The 18,017-nt window shown below is 41.3% G+C and overlaps 1 protein-coding gene across 7 annotated transcripts in view; it reads right to left on the bottom strand.

Annotated features, from left to right (window-relative positions):
- ralgapb (Ral GTPase activating protein non-catalytic subunit beta) overlaps positions 1-18,017 on the bottom strand; it is a 126,841-nt gene that overhangs the window by 34,448 nt on the left and 74,376 nt on the right. For 5 of the 7 annotated variants that reach the window (XM_080204567.1, XM_080204572.1, XM_080204571.1 and 2 more), the window contains 8 exons: positions 17,618-17,732; positions 16,877-17,024; positions 16,727-16,791; positions 16,379-16,517; positions 4,185-4,318; positions 1,759-1,941; positions 1,195-1,346; positions 467-654 (listed from right to left, as the gene is read on the bottom strand). In XM_080204567.1, coding sequence (XP_080060693.1) covers positions 467-654; positions 1,195-1,346; positions 1,759-1,941; positions 4,185-4,318; positions 16,379-16,517; positions 16,727-16,791; positions 16,877-17,024; positions 17,618-17,732 — 1,124 coding nt within the window. The remainder of the gene's footprint in view (positions 1-466; positions 655-1,194; positions 1,347-1,758; positions 1,942-4,184; positions 4,319-16,378; positions 16,518-16,726; positions 16,792-16,876; positions 17,025-17,617; positions 17,733-18,017) is intronic. The other 2 variants (XM_080204573.1, XM_080204569.1) reach the window with 1 other exon arrangement.

Raw genomic sequence — 18,017 nt, forward strand, 5'->3', positions numbered from 1 at the left:
CTTACCCTTTGTGTTTTGTAACCAGTTGTATGTCTTCTGTTTTCAACCCAGTTTTTCTTGAGTATTAGGCCCTGTCATTTTCTTGGAATTTATCCTTTTAACGTTATGAACTTGCATATTGGATCATTGTACTGCTTATTCCAAATTTAATCGTGCAATGGACATTGGTGCCCTGGGGCGCCACAATGTTCATACCCAGTCACTCGCAATGAAGAAGTTGAGATACAAGTTGGCTCTTGTGATATCACAATGATCTAGACCTAAAAACAGCCTTACATGACATTAACCAACTCAGATCCCAAGAGCTTGGATACTCCTAGTTTATATCAGGCTGGTTAAAATATTCTCAAGCTGAGAGCCACGATACTAAGGGCAGCAGGTATTGCTTCCACACAATTCAAATTTATGCTTCTCGGCTAACCACAACAACAAAAAGTACTTGGTGTGAAAGAGATTGAGAACTCACTCTGATCATTGCCTAGGGGCTGCTCCAACATTGCTAAAATGATACTGTTGTCCAAGACAAAGTATCGGAAATGGTTCTTGCTGGTTGAGGTCAGCCTAGAGTATTTGATTAGTGTCTCTTCATTGAGTAGGCTGCATGGCGAGGCAGGACCACTGGGAGAGGGAAATGCTCCGAGCAACTGCATTATACTAGGGGAAAAAAAAATAAGTATTACATCTATTATAGTTATATATCTATATTCATTTAAAAAGCAACACACAAGTTTATTTAAATCTACATTAATAAACAAGCTTAACCTTAAGCAGCCAACACATTCAGGTCTCTTTGGTCTGACTGATATCATCTATTTTGGCTTCTCTAATAAGAGATGGAAAATAGCAATAATCAGCAAGAACTGGTATTTGTATACCACCTATCATGTCCTTAGGAAGTTACAAACAGCAAAAATACTATTGAAGTGCAGTCACTGGTGTAATATTAGTGAAACTCAGCATGCAAGGTCTCAGGAACAAGATGAGACTAATTCAGAATCTGGATGCCACTGGCAAGGTCAGCATTTATTGTCCATCTCATTGCTCCTCTACTAAATGGCTTGTTAGTCTATTGCAGAGGGTTAAGTGTCAGCTATACTCATTTGGGCCCAAAACTGGATAAAGATGACAGTATTCTTTCTCTAAAGGGTATTAGAATTCAAGCAATATTGTCATAAAATTAGCTCTATGCTTTACCACGTGAGTGTAGCCTCAGCAGCATCCTTTACTCTCATTGAAGCAGGGCTTGGTTCCTTATCTCCCTTGTATCGCACCTCCTGATCACTGGCTTTAGATTTGCTTCCGGAGATACCCAGCTCCACAATTTCCAGCACCTCTATCAGACAGTCCTGAGAAAGCAGGAGAAATGTTAAGACTGGAAAAAACTTCTGAAGTTGAGGTGTAGCCACACTTTGCCTTTTAAATGTATAAAATTAAACTCCTCAGCAAGACATCATTTTAAGTTAGTGTATCCTTAAAATCATTTACTACAGCTCTAATCTTTTTGCTCTGATTGAAGGGTTGAAGCTTCATTTGTGCCTTTCCAGTAAATTTGGGAGGTCTTCCAGCTTCCCAAGATTTTTACCTCAGCGTAACTCTTAAAACAAATCCTAAATTGGAGGCGGTGGTGGTGGCTGGCAAGAAGCAGCAGAGCTGAGAGGGGAAGAATAAAAGGGCTGAAAAGCAGCACAAAGATTCTACATATCAAACTATAAAAGGAGCAGAGTAAGACACGCTAACCAGTTTTGATGTGAAACGTACCTTTTCATTCAGCATATCTGGATGTTCTGTGAGCCAGACACACAGACACTGAAAAGCTGCCACAATCATGGAATGTAAATCTCGGGAATGAAATGGGGCAGGTCTGCTACACTGGTGCACAATGTAACTGCACACCGAACTAACTGCACGCTTTCGGTCTGTCGAATCCACGCTCACCTTTACCTGTTTTAAAGAACAAGCAATTTATATTAATTCTGGGGATCAGTGAAACGAACTGAGAAAACGAGTCTGAAGCTTGATTTGTTTTACAGTTTCACCATGTGAATATAGATATTTCTATAGAAGTTTTTTGAAACATAGCTAAAGAAAATTAGACACAATGAGCAAACTGGCAGAATTTTATTGAAAAGTTTGGAGTCCAAACAGCAGCCAGAAACATGTGGATAAAACACACACAGCTGCCCAGGGGGACATTCCTGTTGATTGTATGGGCGGCAGCTCCCGAATAAGTTGCTGTCAGGGTTGCCACACTGTGCAGGATGGCTACCTGCCCCAGTCAAAGCACTGACAACTCATTAACTGTAGAAGCGTCACCAGGATCAGTAACCACAGCTGAGGAAGGGATGGACCCTGCAGCCTGCAACAGGTAAGTTGCAGAAAATGTTCAAAGAAATAAACATTATATTGATGGCGGGGAACCGTCTCCTGAGGTAATTGATGGGACCGCGGGGGCTGCCTTCTCTACCTGCAGTCACCCCGCCCTCCCTCTCAGGGCTGCTGCTGGGGAGGCTACCTACATCTGACTTGCGGTCTCCCTGCATGGCAGTCAAACTGCAGCTGGCAAGATGCCAGTGTCCCAGTAAAATAATCCCCAATGGTGTATTTGAATATTGAAATTTGCTTCCCATCTTGTGGCAGGAACTTGTCCAAAGCAGTTTCCTGTTGGTAAAATTTCCCAAGTTGATTGATCCAACACATTCACATCTCAACTAAGAATAGAAAATATCACAGGAAAGTTTTTCATACTCAACACATTGAATAGAGTCCTAGATCATTGAAAGGATTGTACACAGAGTCAATAAGTGACAGGTAAAGGCCCATAACCTAGCCTTCTAACAGTATATGGAGAGTGTAGAATAGAGATCTTAAAATTTTTAATCAATTACCATACTTGTTTAAATTTTTTGGTCATTTCTGCAGTGTTCAAGCCAGTATTTGAGCTCTATAGTGTGGATCAGAGATTATAAAGTGTTTTTAACACATACAGAAAGCATTTTTCTGAACTGTAAAGGAATTCATCCATCACAATTCTAATTTTCCCCAATTTCTGACTGAATTTGAATTATACTGCAATATAAACCCTACATCTTTCACCTAATAACATACTCGCAGTTGCTGTGTTGAGGTAAGAGTGCTGGCTGTGGAAATCTAAGAATCTCATATAATCAACCACTAGAACTGAGAGCAGCAGTAATTCACATGTTGAGTTCATGTCATGATAAACTGCAGGTTAGCACAAAAAAACCGCTCAAAAGGTTTCACGTTTCCGGGAACGTAAAAATATCGTCTACACAACCCACTACAAATTATCTGAAGACATTTATCCCATACAGCATGAAGGTAATTGTACATCACTGTGTGAGGTTGTCCTGCTTCACTTCACAGTTCCCGCTTGTTGTCAAATCTAGTTTCAAGAACAAGAACTGTTCTGGAGCTCATGAGAATCTGAGCATTTTCTAAAGGGGGGGGCCAGGTATTATTTAAATGTTCTGACAGTGGAAGTAGTCCTATGTATAAATGCACATCTAGGTACATTGTGACCACAAGTCTAATTTGCAGCCAGGCAAAAGATGAAGCTGCAAGCTGCAGACTGATAGTTACTGCAAAAACACTGCATCAATGTGCTTTTTTGGTCAGCTGACATTCACAGCAAACCAATGTTGTGTTCAACAGTCCAAATTGAGCTACTGTGAAATTCTATTTGGGTAGATTTCTGTTTGCCCAATAAAGCACACATCAACTCCTTGTAATGAAATACCTCGTTTACTTCCTGTCAAATATTAAGTGGAGATGGGCAAAGTCAAGATTTAGGGACACCCAATACTTCAATCAAGCTGTGAAGGTACATTTACAGGTTTGGAGAAGAATACTGGATTTGTCAGTCATTGCTGAGCACAGGGGTGCCCATCTGATCAAGAATGAGAATTAACTTTAATCACCAGAAAACCATCTTGGATAATTTTTGTGCAGTTACACTCCACTGATCCTCTGGGCTACATCATGATCAACCATTCTTGGATTGCCTGCTTTTACCCAACAGTTCTCCTGCCCTTCCCAGTTACAACTTGCTTAATGCATGAATGACTTTCAGGATCCAGATTCAGTCTGTTTGTGACTTCAAGGGCAATTTGAACAATTACATGTATTATAATGTAACATGCAAAAAAGTTTAACTATCACTGTACCTTGGCTAACCCGGAGAGCAATTCAAGTGCTGCCAATGAGATGCTCATGTCCTGTCTCCACTGAGAGTTCAGTCTCTGCGTTACCAAATGGATACTGCGAATCAGTAGTCCCGATGCTGTATCTGTATGAAGAGCTATGATATAACCCCAATACCATACACCACGGGGAGGGAAAACAACTGGGCATTAGTAACTACAAGCAAAGCAATCAAAAACAAGCACAAGCTCACAACGCATGCAGCAAAGAACAGCAGTCAATAAAGGAAAACTGCTCCCATCCCAGTAGCAATGAGGCTGTGTCCATTTGATAGTCATTGTCAGCATTAGAATGAAAGAATCCAAGTCTTCATAGCAACCATGTGGGGCAAGGTACGCCATTTCATGGACAATTTCAGAGTTAGTACAGATGGAAAGATGAATGCCACTTGCTGGGCTGTTCCAGCTAAACACAATATCATACCAAAAAAAATATACATTTCATCCAGTGCTTAGTTCAAAAGCACTGAAAATGCTTCTGATCGGAAACTGCCAAAGTCAGAAAAATTGCTCCCCATCTTTATTCAATCATTCTGTGGAATAGTTTAGCTGAATCTAGGAATAAGCTAATATCAGTGAAACAATTAGGTGGGGAGGTGGCTAATGTAAATTGTACAAAACTGAAGGATATTGATCCAGCATTTCACACTTATTCCTTTATTAAAATTATGCACCCAGTTCCAGGATACAGTCTGGCCAATAATTTAACAAAAGGACATTTTGATGGTAGGAGTTGGGGGATTGGTAGAACTCTACTTGATCCAAACCACTGACCAATCTCGTTATCTAATGGGATCTCAGCTACTAGAAACAGAGTAGTTCTGTGCAACATAGAAATGAGAGGTGGCCATTCAGCCCCGAAAACTGACTCTGCCAATGAATTAGATCATGGATTATCTGCATTTTTGATGACTTTCGAAATGCTGGTGAACTTTTACTCTCAATTATATGACCACTTTCACTCAAACTGGTGCAATGATTGGAAGAAGGTATTTCAGTGATTCTTACTCACAGCCCTCTTTAGTTTTCTTCTGGGGGAGTTTATCCATCTGCCTGTTCCGTTGAGATTTCAAAAGCGGCAACTACACAAGTTTCCAATTGTTATATCTAAATTTTGATGAGCTTCAGATGGATGTCGAACTATGGAGGGCATTTTGGCAGGAGCAGGCACTCAAGCTGTACTTTGAAGGACTGTTACTGGAAGATCGAGATGAAATGGGCTGAAGGGTCATTTTATTGAATCTACACTCCCACACCTCTATTGCAGTTCATCAGTGTGCCAGCTCTAAAATTTGGCCTTCTGACTATTACATTACTATACACTTTTCACTGAACAACTCCAAGGAAATGTGCGCAAGATACCTGATGGTGAAGCTTACTGGCAAGAGCGCCTAAATAATAATTGGACAGGGGATTATCTGCAAAAAAAACCCAGTCAAGACTCTAGTGGACACATCAGAAGGAAATCAGCTCTCCTGTCAATAATAATGACAAATTAAAAGCAAAAATAAATTGTCATACATGACAGGTAACATACAGAGAACAAAATTATTGGATGTTGCTTATATGTAGACTTGCATGAACAAGCAAAAGAACTATCAAGGTACTGTTCAGTAACAACATGGCAAAAGATGGTATCAATATGCACTTGAGAAATGTGACTGAAATCTTTGAAAGTGTTTCATTACAGATAAAAAAACCAAGACAATAGGTTTTGGAAATAATTCTAGAATTAAAGTATGCCAGCTTTAAACCTTTATTTTCAGGGGTATGTAGGGAGGCTTCCAACTTTAGTTCTTAAATTCCCTTTCACCAGGTGGTTGGGAAGTGCCGTTCTAAATATGAGTATAATCAGTATCAGAAACCTCAAGTGAAGAGCACTTGGAACAAAGCATGCTTTTAGTGGCAAATTAATTCTGTGTGGCTGGATCTATAGTGGAAAGGTGCAAGTCCGGGGAATTCTGATCTTGTTAAAGTTTTTGTTTGAATGTTTGACTTTTACTGAATGGGAAAATGCTAACAACTACATGAACATTCCCATTCTTTTTTCTTGTTATATGGGGAGGTGATGGCCTAGTTCTATTATTGCTGGACTATTAACCCAGAAACTCAGCTAATGTTCTGTGGATCCAGGTTCGAATCCCGCCACGGCAGATGGTGGAATTTGAATTCAATAAAAAATATCTGGAATTAAGAATCTACTGATGACCACAAAACCATTGTTGATTGTCAGAAAAACGCATCTGATTCACTGAAGGAAGGAACTGATTTAAGGAAGGAACTTTGCTATGCTTACCCAGTCTGGCCTACGTATGACTCTAGAGTATTAGCATTGTGCCCTCAGGTAATAAGGGGTGGACAATAAATGCTGGCCAGCCAGTGACACCCGTGTCCCCTGAATTAAAAACCTAGATTCTAGAAAGCAGAATTTGGAGGGAGATATGGATAAACAGGTACTTCTTTGTTCTTTCCTTCAAGCAATCATTTTTCATAAAAAACTAGGAAAATGAGTACTGGGGACGTTGAAGGAATATAAACAGGCAGACACACAGGCAGACACACAGGCAGACACACAGGCAGACACACAGGCAGACACACAGGCAGACACACAGGCAGACACACAGGCAGACACACAGGCAGACACACAGGCATTTCCAGCTGGACCTAACACTAACAAATTAGCACACAAGCCTATTCTCTCACACATTTTCAGCCAGAGCCGGTACAAGTGCACACATTTCTAGCTAGTCCTGGCAACAAGTGCATGTACGCACAAAGTTACAGCTGGTACTAATCAGGAGCAGGAGCTCAAGCACACATTCCTCCTCCCAATCCAGATACAATCACTCCATTTGTGTCCTGCTAACCCATTTCAAAAGCTGGCCAAGCTGAATTCAGTCAACGACTCAGTCAGCTACAGCAGGGAAAACAAAAAGAGAGGCAAATAACATTTATGTTGCAAATCAAATTGTTTTGGTTAATAAAAGCCAAAAGAATCTGTATTGAAACACCTTAGGTCACAGTTATAACTGAACAACCTTTCAGTTCTGCAGAAAGCCAGCAGTAGCTAATTAACAGTGAAATGAGCCCCTGAACCAGTCGTAAATTCAATTAACTGATCATGTATTTAGCACCATACCATTTCATTAAAAATGTTTCATCAACAGAACAACAACTTTTTGGATCCAACCTTTAGATTTCAAGGATACTATAAAGATCATTAGAGTATATTACACGTGCTGATGTGATTCCATTTGAGGTCCAGCACGTCAACATAGATTTTCTAGTCTAGAAAGGGATTTTGCTTCCTCTCACTGAGATTAAATTTAACTCGAGAGCAGGAAGTGCTCCAAGTTCACTGTCCCATCCACACCCGGACTGAGATATATACGTATCTGGCTCAAGAGAATGGATCAAGAGATTAGGCTCAAATTAAATTTAGACAAGGCAAAAGGAAGTCCAAGCACAGTGGGTGTGGGCCAGAGTCGTGGAGACTTTCCACACTTAAATAAAAAGTAATGCAAAATAATAAAGAGATACTGGGTCAAATGCCAATCAAATTCAAAAAGAATTATTTGAAATCTGTGCTGTACTTTATACAATTAAATCTTTGGGTTTGAAGAGTATGGTGATAAATGCAATTGATGCAAGAATTTAAATTGATGAATAGTTTTCATGACACAAATACCTGTACAACCTATTGGGAAGGGAGACATACAAAAAATGAAGAACAAAATTAACATGCAACACTGCAACGCCGTTTACAAATATGGTACAGTAGGCATTTTAAAAATGGTCATGGGAAACATTCAACAAGGGATCTGCATTTGCAAGCGTTCCACAGGTCAGGTTCACAATCAGACACGCGTGTTTTAGTATAGTTGAAGCAAAACACTTTATAACCAAAAAAGTCATGGTGGGGTATAACAGAGGAATAAAACTGGTATGGACTCCTCTCAAGATCAATCACCATACAGTTCCTCATATTTGTACTCAGTATGAAGTTGAAACACTTAGTTGGCAGCTTGTGCCGAAGTTAGAAAGAAATAGGTCAAGTCCATTCCAGAGACTTCAGCACAAGGAAACCTAGGCTGACACTCCAGTACAGTACTGAAGCAGCTCAGCAGTCAAAGGTGCCAATTTTTGGGCGAGATGTCTCATCCAGGGACCTAAGCAGCTGAAATAGTTATTTACGGAAACTGGCTTGAACTGGGCTCAGCCTGTCCCTTTGTTCAAAACATATAAATTCAGACATTCTCAGTGCAAACAGCACTGGAGTGTGACCTCACTGAAGTGTGTAAAGGGGGGATAAAGGGCGGGGGGGGGGGGGGGGGGGGGGGGGGCGCGGTTTAGAACGGAGTTGAGGAGGAACTTCTTCACTCAAAGGGTGGTGAATCTCTGGAATTCTCTGCCCGTTGAAGTGGTGGAGGCTGCCTCGTTAAATATTTTTAAGATGCGGGTTGATGGGTTTTTGATAGGCAAGGGGATTAAGGGTTATGGGGAGGGGGCGGGAAAGTGGAACTGAGCCACGACAGATCAGCCATGATCTTATTGAATGGCGGGGCAGGCTTGAGGGGCTAGATGGCCTACTCCTGCTCCTATTTCTTATGTTCTTATGTAAGTTTGATGAGTATGAGTGTTCAGTGAGGAGGGAGGGAGATACTGCCTTGTTTTTCCAACTTTGTCACGCTGTAGGAATTAGCTCTTGGTCTATTAAAGAGGAAGGACTGAACCGCTTGGTGAGTATCTGATAAGTGGTCATCCTATTATAGAAGGGATATTACTAAACTAGAAAAAGAGAGTGCAGAAAAGATTTACTAGATGCTACAGGGAATCAATGGTTTGACTTGTAAGGAGAGGCTTGACAAACTGGGACTTCTCTGGAGTATAGGAGGCTGAGGGGTGATCTTAGAGGTCTATAAACTGATGAGGGGCACAGATCAGCAAGATAGTCAATATCCTTTCCCAAAGGTAGGGGAGTCTAAAACTAGAGGACATAGGTTTCAGGTGAGAGGGGAGAGATACAAAAATGTCCAGACGGGCAATTTCTTCACAGAGGGCAGTGAGTGTCTGGAACAAGCTGCCAGAGGTAGTAGTAGAGGCAGGTACAATTTTGTCTTTTGAAAAGCATTTAGATAGTTTCATGGGTAAGATGTGTGTAGCGGGATATGGGCCAAATGCAGGCAACTGGGATTAACTTAGGGGTTTAAAAAAAAGGGCAGCACAGACAAGTTGGGCTGAAAGGTCTGTTTCCAAGCTGTAAACCTCTATGACTCTATGGTCAAAGTCTATTCTAGTTCTCAGGCTTATAACATATTAGGAATTTGTGATAGGAGACATAAATGTATAAAAGGAAATAAATTACTGAATAAAATAATGAATTAAGGCACACAAGAATGGCAGGACAAGTGATGCGTCATACTCCAACACACGGGAGCTGTTGGATACCAGTGTGATCCAGGACAAGCACGTCTGCAGCTTGAGGAGTCATTGAGCTGAAGTCTGAGCTGTGGCCACTGCGATATGTCAGGGCAGATACCCAAGCTAAGCTAGAAGCTCTGTTCTGTGCTGGGCAGGGTGATGAGCGCCTTGAACTAATTTAATACATTCCAGATCCTCTCCTGGTTGCAGACCATCACTCTGCTCTGTGCACAGCTGGGTTGCAATTTTGTCACTTACAAATATTGGTATTCATAGTCTCACCTAGGAGTCTGTTTCTATCCCGTGTCAGAACTTCTGTGGCTAATTTAGGTTTTGTCAGATCCCAACCTAAAATTCCATTCATTCCAGTGGGCTGACAGGAGTAAAGCCCATGGATTTTCAGCCCATAATTATTTCCTAAGACTATCAGCATAGCTGGCAGGCTGGTCTTTTCATCTGGGTGGTGATCACTCCAAAACTACATGTTTTGTGATAAGAATCAGCACAAAGTTACAAGTGTGATTTAATAGTTTTACAACATTACTTCCTTATCTTCTCCTCTCTCAGGCTTGTCGAATTTTAGGGCTTGTAGAAATTGAATAGTTGTTCTCTTTCTGGAGTCCATACCATATTTGATGTTATTTGGTGTCTCATTTGAGGGTCACTAAAATTTTAGCAGAAATAGAGTGCTTCCTGAGATCATTAACAATGCACTTGATGACTTTGATTTTAAATGCTGAACCAAATACATTTAAAATTGAATTTTTTTCATTAGTAAAAGTGTTCTTTTTAGAAGCAAGAAGCATTTGAGACAATTAAAGTAAGTCAGCTTTACATAAATAACAAAAAACAAAGGAGTAAAAAACATCAATATGAACATCTGGGCAAAAATATGAGAATCTAGGTGGATATTTTTGACACGATGAAGGCCTTTAATATTACATCTGCATTCTTTATAATGGTAGCTTTTAAAGCAAAATACTGGAAGCAATTATTTTGGCACAAATATAAAATGGCTCAGACTTTTAATGAGTGGAATGCAGCCAGGAGGCGAGGAACTGCTATTGACTGACCGTTTTGCTACCAGTGCCCACCATATCACATCTGTGAAAGTTGTTCAGGACAAACTTGGATACATTACATTTGTTTTTGTTATCAATGGAAAAATCAATCTGCACAAATTTGCTCAACATATTCCTATAAGTTATTATTTTTAACTCCATAATTTTTCAAGCAAGATCAACTTTGAAAAGTTGCAAAGAGTGCTGTGCCAGTGTGGAGGATTCCAAATTTTGGGTTTTGCTGCTTTACTGTACAGCAAATTGCATCCTTGGAGGAAAAGTTGTCAGAATGCTTGGACCCATCACTGGTGGCAAAGTGTTTGGCTATCTTGGCCCCATTCAATTCCATCCTTAAATTCCTAAGCCTCCCTACTTCTCTGTCCTTTAAAAACCTTTGCAAAAGCTATCTTTTCAACCTATCCATTAATCTCTCTCTTATGGCACGGTTCTTCTTGTTACAAAGTATCTTGACTGGGAAGGGGGTATTTTGCACAATGAAGTTGCTATATATATCACTTGGGACAAAATTAATGATTGGATAAATAGCACCACTAATTTAATCACCCTTCCAAGGAGGACTGAAGACTCAAAGGGCTAAGAGATTAATCTGTTATGGCCAGGTTTGAGACTGAGCTACTAGGCTTTCAAAATATTTTTAGGCATTTGCATGAATAATCTGCCTGCTTGATAACAGGAGTGACTCAATGCTGGCAGATAGAAAAAGCTATTTGCCTCTCTTTCTCTCATTAAATGTTTCCTATTCAAACAACTAAAAAACTGACTGGATACTTCTGGCCTACATTCTTGGAGGAGAAAGTATTGAAGAATCTGACATACTTTGTCAGAAAATAAGGAAATGCTGAAGACAAATAATCAAAGGAACAGTAAGTCTGGAAATGTTAGACCTTTGTGCAAATTTGATTTTTAAATATATGTATATACAATATATATTGTATATTTTACCCAGAACAAATATTACACAACAATGGATACAGTTCCTTTAAATCTCTTCCCAAACCCACAGTCACTCAAATGATAGCTTTTAAAAAACATACTGATACATTTCACCCAACGATCCCTGCATTTCCGCTTTACAGGGTTTGCTGTAAATTTAAAGTGAAAATGTTTTGAAAGTCATGAGCTGTAATTTCTAAAAATGTCTTCCTCAGAGATAAAGCATGTCTTACCACATACTCTCAATATCAACACTACACTTAAGGAAGTAATTCAGTTTGCGGCATTCTTTAAATAGATATGAGACTGCAATTACTGTGCATCAGATCTCAGAATTCAACAGCATCCTGGAAGATTCATTACTGTTGAATCTGCATACATGCAATCTGAATTAAGTAGATCTATATCAATTTTCCACCAGAGCTGGAGAAGCGCCTGAGTCCCATCTCCAGTTTTTTTTTGCAAAATAGGTTAAACCCATGAGACACACACTCCAGTGCTGCAACAAGCTGCAGTAGTCTCTCTAGCTGGTGAGTAAACGAACGTCATACAGACAATTCTGTGCATCATACTTCTAAAGCTACAAAGGTATGTTAAACCCAAACACATAATAGATTTCAGGTCCACATACAGGCCGGAATTTTACCATCTTTCCTGTCCCAGAATCGGGGTGGGTAAGGCTCACAGAACTACAATCTCCGTTGGCTTCAGGCAGCCTCGGGTGGGCGAGGTGGTAAAATTCTGGCAATAGTCTCCAAGCAGCAGGATCATTGACAAGAGCACTGGGCTTTACAACTCGCTACAATATAATTAGAACATAAGAACATAAGAAATAGGAGCAGTAGGCCATCTAGCCCTTCGAGCCTGCCCCGCCATTCAATAAGATCATGGCTGATCTGTCGTGGCTCAGTTCCACTTTCCCGCCCTCTCCCCATAACCCTTAATCCCCTCCCTTATCAAGAACCCATCAACCCGCTTCTTAAAAATATTTAGCGAGGCAGCCTCCACCACTTCAACGGGCAGAGAATTCCAGAGATTCACCACCCTTTGAGTGAAGAAGTTCCTCCTCAACTCCGTTCTAAACCGCCTCCCCTTTATCTTGAGGCTGTGCCCCCTAGTCCTACTGTCTTTTTTGAGCGGGAAGAGTCTCTCCACCTCTATCCTATCCATCCCATTCATCATCTTATACGTCTCAATGAGATCTCCCCTCATTCTTCTAAACTCTAACGAGTACAAGCCTAGTTTATTCAGCCTCTCCTCATAGCTCAACCCCCTCAACTCCGGTATCAGCCTAGTAAACCTCCTCTGCACTCCCTCCAAGGCCAAAATATCCTTGCGCAGGTGCGGCGCCCAAAACTGCACACAGTACTCCAGCTGCGGCCTCACCAATGCCCTATACAGCTGCAGCAAGACCTCCCTACTTTTATATTCAATCCCCCTCGCTATGAAGGCCAGCATCCCATTCGCCTTCTTGACCACCTGCTGCACCTACAAGCTGGGTTTTTGCGACTCATGCACAAGGACCCCGAGGTCCCTCTGCACCGTCGCCTGCTGCAGTTTTTCGCCACGTAAGTAATAGTCCTTCCTACCATTATTCCTACCAAAGTGGACCACCTCACACTTGCCAACATTAAATTCCATTTGCCATTTCCTGGCCCATTCGCCCAGCCTATCTAGATCCTTCTGCAGACTCTCCACACCCTCCGCACAATTTGCCTTTCCCCCAATCTTGGTGTCATCAGCAAATTTCGACACCCTACACTCGGTTCCCTCCTCCAGATCATCTATATAAATGGTAAATAGCTGAGGCCCCAGCACCGACCCCTGGGGCACCCCACTAGTCACCAACCGCCAATCCGAATAGCACCCATTGACCCCCACTCTCTGCCTCCTATTTGACAACCAATCCTCTATCCACGCTAACACCCTACCCCCAACTCCATGTCCCCTGACCTTCTGCAATAACCTCTTGTGAGGTACCTTGTCAAACGCCTTCTGAAAATCCAGAAAGACCACATCCACCGGCTCTCCTCTATCCACTGCCCTAGACACATCCTCATAGAACTCCAGTAAATTTGTCAGACCCGACTTCCCTTTAACGAAACCGTGTTGCGTCTGCCCTATCAAGCAATTCCCTTCAAGATGCCTCGCAATTTCCTCCTTAATGACGGATTCTAACATTTTACCTACCACAGACGTTAAACTAACCGGCCTATAATTCCCTGCCTTTTGCCTGGCACCCTTCTTAAACAACGGCGTAACATTAGCCGTTTTCCAATCTTCTGGCACTTCCCCGGAATCCAGCGACGTCTGGAAAATAACCACCAAAGCATCCACTATAACCTCCGCCATTTCTTTCAGAACCCTCGGATGCATTTCATCCGGTCCTGGGGACTAGTCCACAATCAGCCCCTCCAGTCTGTCGAGCACCACCTCTCTAGTAACAGTAATGTCATTAAGACCCTCCAGTCCTACCACCTTTCCATCCCTAACACCCGGCAAATTATTCACGTCCTCCTCCGTGAAGACAGAAACAAAAAAGTTATTCAATACCTTAGCCATATCCCCATCCCCTACCACTAGGTCCCCTTTCTCATCCTCTAAAGGACCAACGTTCACCCTAGCCAGCCTCTTCCTTTTTATATATTTATAAAAACTCTTGCTATCCTTTTTTATATTAAGTGCTAGCCCAGCTTCATAGTTTCTCCTACCCTCCTTTATCAACTTCTTTGTCAATCTTTGTTGACATTTAAACCTTTCCCAATCCTCTTCTCGCCCACTGCTCTTAGCTACTCTAAATTCCTCCGCTTTTAATTTAACACTTTCCTTCACCTCCTTCGTTATCCACGGCTTATTACCTCTCCTCCTACGGTCCTTTTTGACCATCGGAATAAATTTCTGCTGAGCACCAAGAAAGATCTCCTTAAAGATCCTCCACTGCTCCTCAGCAGACCTACCTTCCAACGCGCTCCCCGAGTCCACATTCGCCAATTCTTCTCTCATCCTACCATTCCACTCAATCTTTTTAAATTTTATTGCCGTTCCACTTTATTTGTGTCTGAGTATTTGCAATTTATCTGTCCATGACCCTATTGCGTACACAACAATCTGGTTATGTTCTACTGCATGCACTTCAACATCATGCTGAGCATTCCATACTAAATTGTTAGGAATTCCTTATTGCTTAAAGTTAATTCTCTAAGCGATTCAGCTGCCACTATAATACTGAAGCAAAGGCAAGTTAAACATTTCAAAACCAAACTATTCTCTCAGGTGATCAGAACCAAACATTTTGTTCACGATTTTTAAAAAATTAAATAATAAGCTTCACATTGAACAATTTGCAAATTCCAGAAAAACAAAACGAAATGGGATATATGAAATCACAGTAATAGCGGCCGGGTTGGTTATTGACTGCCCTAAATTGGACACCAGCCTAGGGGAAACATGCAGACTCAGCCAACCTGATCTGCGTAAAGCTCAAGCTCCACACCTGACAAGTCAATACCTGTGTAAACCAGTAAGTGATATCAGCCATCAAATGAACCCTCTTACAATCAACCCTTCTGGAGCGAAAACAGCAGTGTACTAGACTTGATAATGATACTTGGGCACCTACGCTGCTCTTAATCCTCCTCAACCTTCACTTCAAATCCATATAGTGTATATTTTTTGAAAAAAATGTAAATGGCTCACAAGGTATTGATGTTGTACCTTCACACCAAATTTAAATTCGATGTTAGAAAGGTCTTTCAGTTATGGAGCACATTTCCCCTTCTCAGGGCATCATAGCCATATTCCTCTTGCTATACAGTTGCCGTGGCAATGAGGGAAACGGAACAGTCAATTTTCTTACAGGAGAGGGAGAGCGAGAGCTCTTCCCATTCTTCTTTTATGTCCTTAAAGGGCATTTGGGACCTCAGTTTAAACTTTCATCTACAAGACTTCACTTCTGAGTGTAATGCTTCCTCAGCAATGCGGAGTACATTAGATTAGCTGCTCAAGCCTCTGAGGTGGGGCCTGAACTCAAGTCTCTGATACAGCAGCAACCGTGCTATCATTAAGCTATGGATAACAATTGACAAGCTCGCCTTCCAGCTGCAATATCTCTGACGGCTTATTAAGACAGGAGGAAGTTAACGAGGCAACCCCTCCAGAGTATCAAACTCTGCGTGACTAAAGCTCAACTTTATAGTCAGTGGGAGCAGTGGTCTCTGGGAGTTTCATCCAACATTGCAACTAAGAATAAGCACAATTCAACCAGACCTTCAACCTAGAATCAATTCACAGGCACAACTAAAACGTGAAGCACAGTGTTGAAGCTGTATGGTTTAGACTTCAGACCTCTCTGTGGCAGCTTTGAACCCATCAGTTGATGTGCCCTTGGGAATTGGCATAGTTCTGTTCATCCCCTAGGCTTGTACCATCAAAGGTTGAGAGCTCTGTTAGCATTTAGATTGTTGATACTTTGATAAGCAAAGATTAGAATTCTGAACTAATTGCCGCTTAGAGCGTTTTCCTTTCTGACGAGGGGAGTCAAAGATCATTCCAATAACCCGGAAACTACAGTTAGGTGTCCACTAGTTGTAACAGAATATATTCTTAAACATCATTAAGTAGTGAGGTAGCTGACTTTTGTTTCTACAAGGACATATTTAATCAAGACGAACAGTGGATTTAAACTACACCAAGGACGCGTTTTTAATGTCATGTTTCTCTCACCATAATCCCGCAGTAAGGCCTGTGCTGGTCTTTCACTATCTGGTGTTGTGGCCTCCGAGCTGCCAGTGCTGGTCACACTGATGCCACTGCTGTTTCGACTGTGACTTTTGAGTGACGTGTGAGTGCTATCACCAATACTCTGTAAAAGCATAAGCACAGAACTCATGGTGCAAACTGCTCTAGTCAAAGGATTCAGCATCAAAACTGAAGAATTAAAAGGTTCCAAAAGATTAACTTATTTTCACTGTCCTATAATGACCAATTTTGCATTTATATTAAAACAAACCTGTTATACACAGTATTCTCTCTCAAAGGTTTCAAATACACAAAAGCTGCTTGCCAACTTACCAACTCCATTTGAGAACCAATTGCTTCTAAAAGGGCAGAGTCTTGAACGATATTTAACATGGCACCTGGAAAGAAAACAGGCTTTAGATAACCAGTTAAAGTACTTGGCAACTATAAATCAAGTATGAGCTAAATAAGATCCCTACTGACCTAGAATCATCTGCGTGTTGTTAGGATCAGTTTCAGTCTGTAGGGCACCAATTAACACATTGACAAGCCTCAGTTTCAAGGAAAGAAAGGTAACTGGCTTGTCATGTAATGAGGAATCCTCATTGCTGAATTTCCCTTCCAAAAGCACCTGGAAAGAAAGGAGGAAAACCTGTTGACAGTGCTAACAATTTGAATAGGTTTCGTTCATTTTAATGATTTCCCCCTCTCACATTGGTTGCCACCTGAATAACCTCATTGGATTGCCAGTTTCTCAAACGCAACAGCACAGTGTTTGTTCACAATTGCTTCATTGGAAGATACCGCAGCCTGAGCACGATCCTGCTTACACCAGCTGTGCCTTTATAGAACAGGGGGTGCTGGAGTCAGTCAGCAACTGGAATCTGTCTATTTCTTAACCAGAAGCAAATGGAGCTTCACAGTCACCAAAGGCTGTAATTAGTGAACGCAGCAAAGGCTGCAGAACCAGCACGCAAACTTCTTGGTGTCTGCAGTTCAGGATCATAAAGACACAAGGGGATATATCACATAGATACATCTTAAAATATGGACACAAATGTCCCAAACTAATTGTGATATTGTTTGGCAATAAGAATTAAAGGCTGTGAAATCAAATTCATACTCCATCCACCAGCATCTACAGTGTCATCGCCATCTTGTTTTCTTCACTACTCTATTAGGTGTAGCCTTCAAAATAACTATGTAGTCCATAATGAACAGTACCTCTGCTTTAACTGTCCCAAAGTGATGTGGGAGAGGCAGCATTGATAGCAGAATGTGGATTGATGCTCTCCGAAGTTCAGTGGGATTCACATATGCTTTGAATTTTGAAAGCTCTCTGGAAGAGAGGATGGAAAAAAAAACACTTTACAACCAGTTGCTCAGATCCTGCATTTTTCAAAATGTGGCAGAACCGAAGCTCCATCAGTAGTAAACACTTCAACTCCAACATCTTTCAACTACATGTACATAACAAACACTAAACAACACAATGTGGGGAACAGCAAACAGTGGCAATGGAGGATAGAGCAATTCAAAGATCAAGCAGTGCTGATGGAATGGAAGATTGGCAGTACTTATACTTCTTCTCAAACCCAGATCATTCATCTTGTATTGTTATTCT

This window comes from Carcharhinus amblyrhynchos, chromosome 16, assembly GCF_965287045.1.
Source record: "Carcharhinus amblyrhynchos chromosome 16, sCarAmb.v2.hapA, whole genome shotgun sequence".
Classification (NCBI taxonomy): Eukaryota; Metazoa; Chordata; class Chondrichthyes; order Carcharhiniformes; family Carcharhinidae; genus Carcharhinus; species Carcharhinus amblyrhynchos.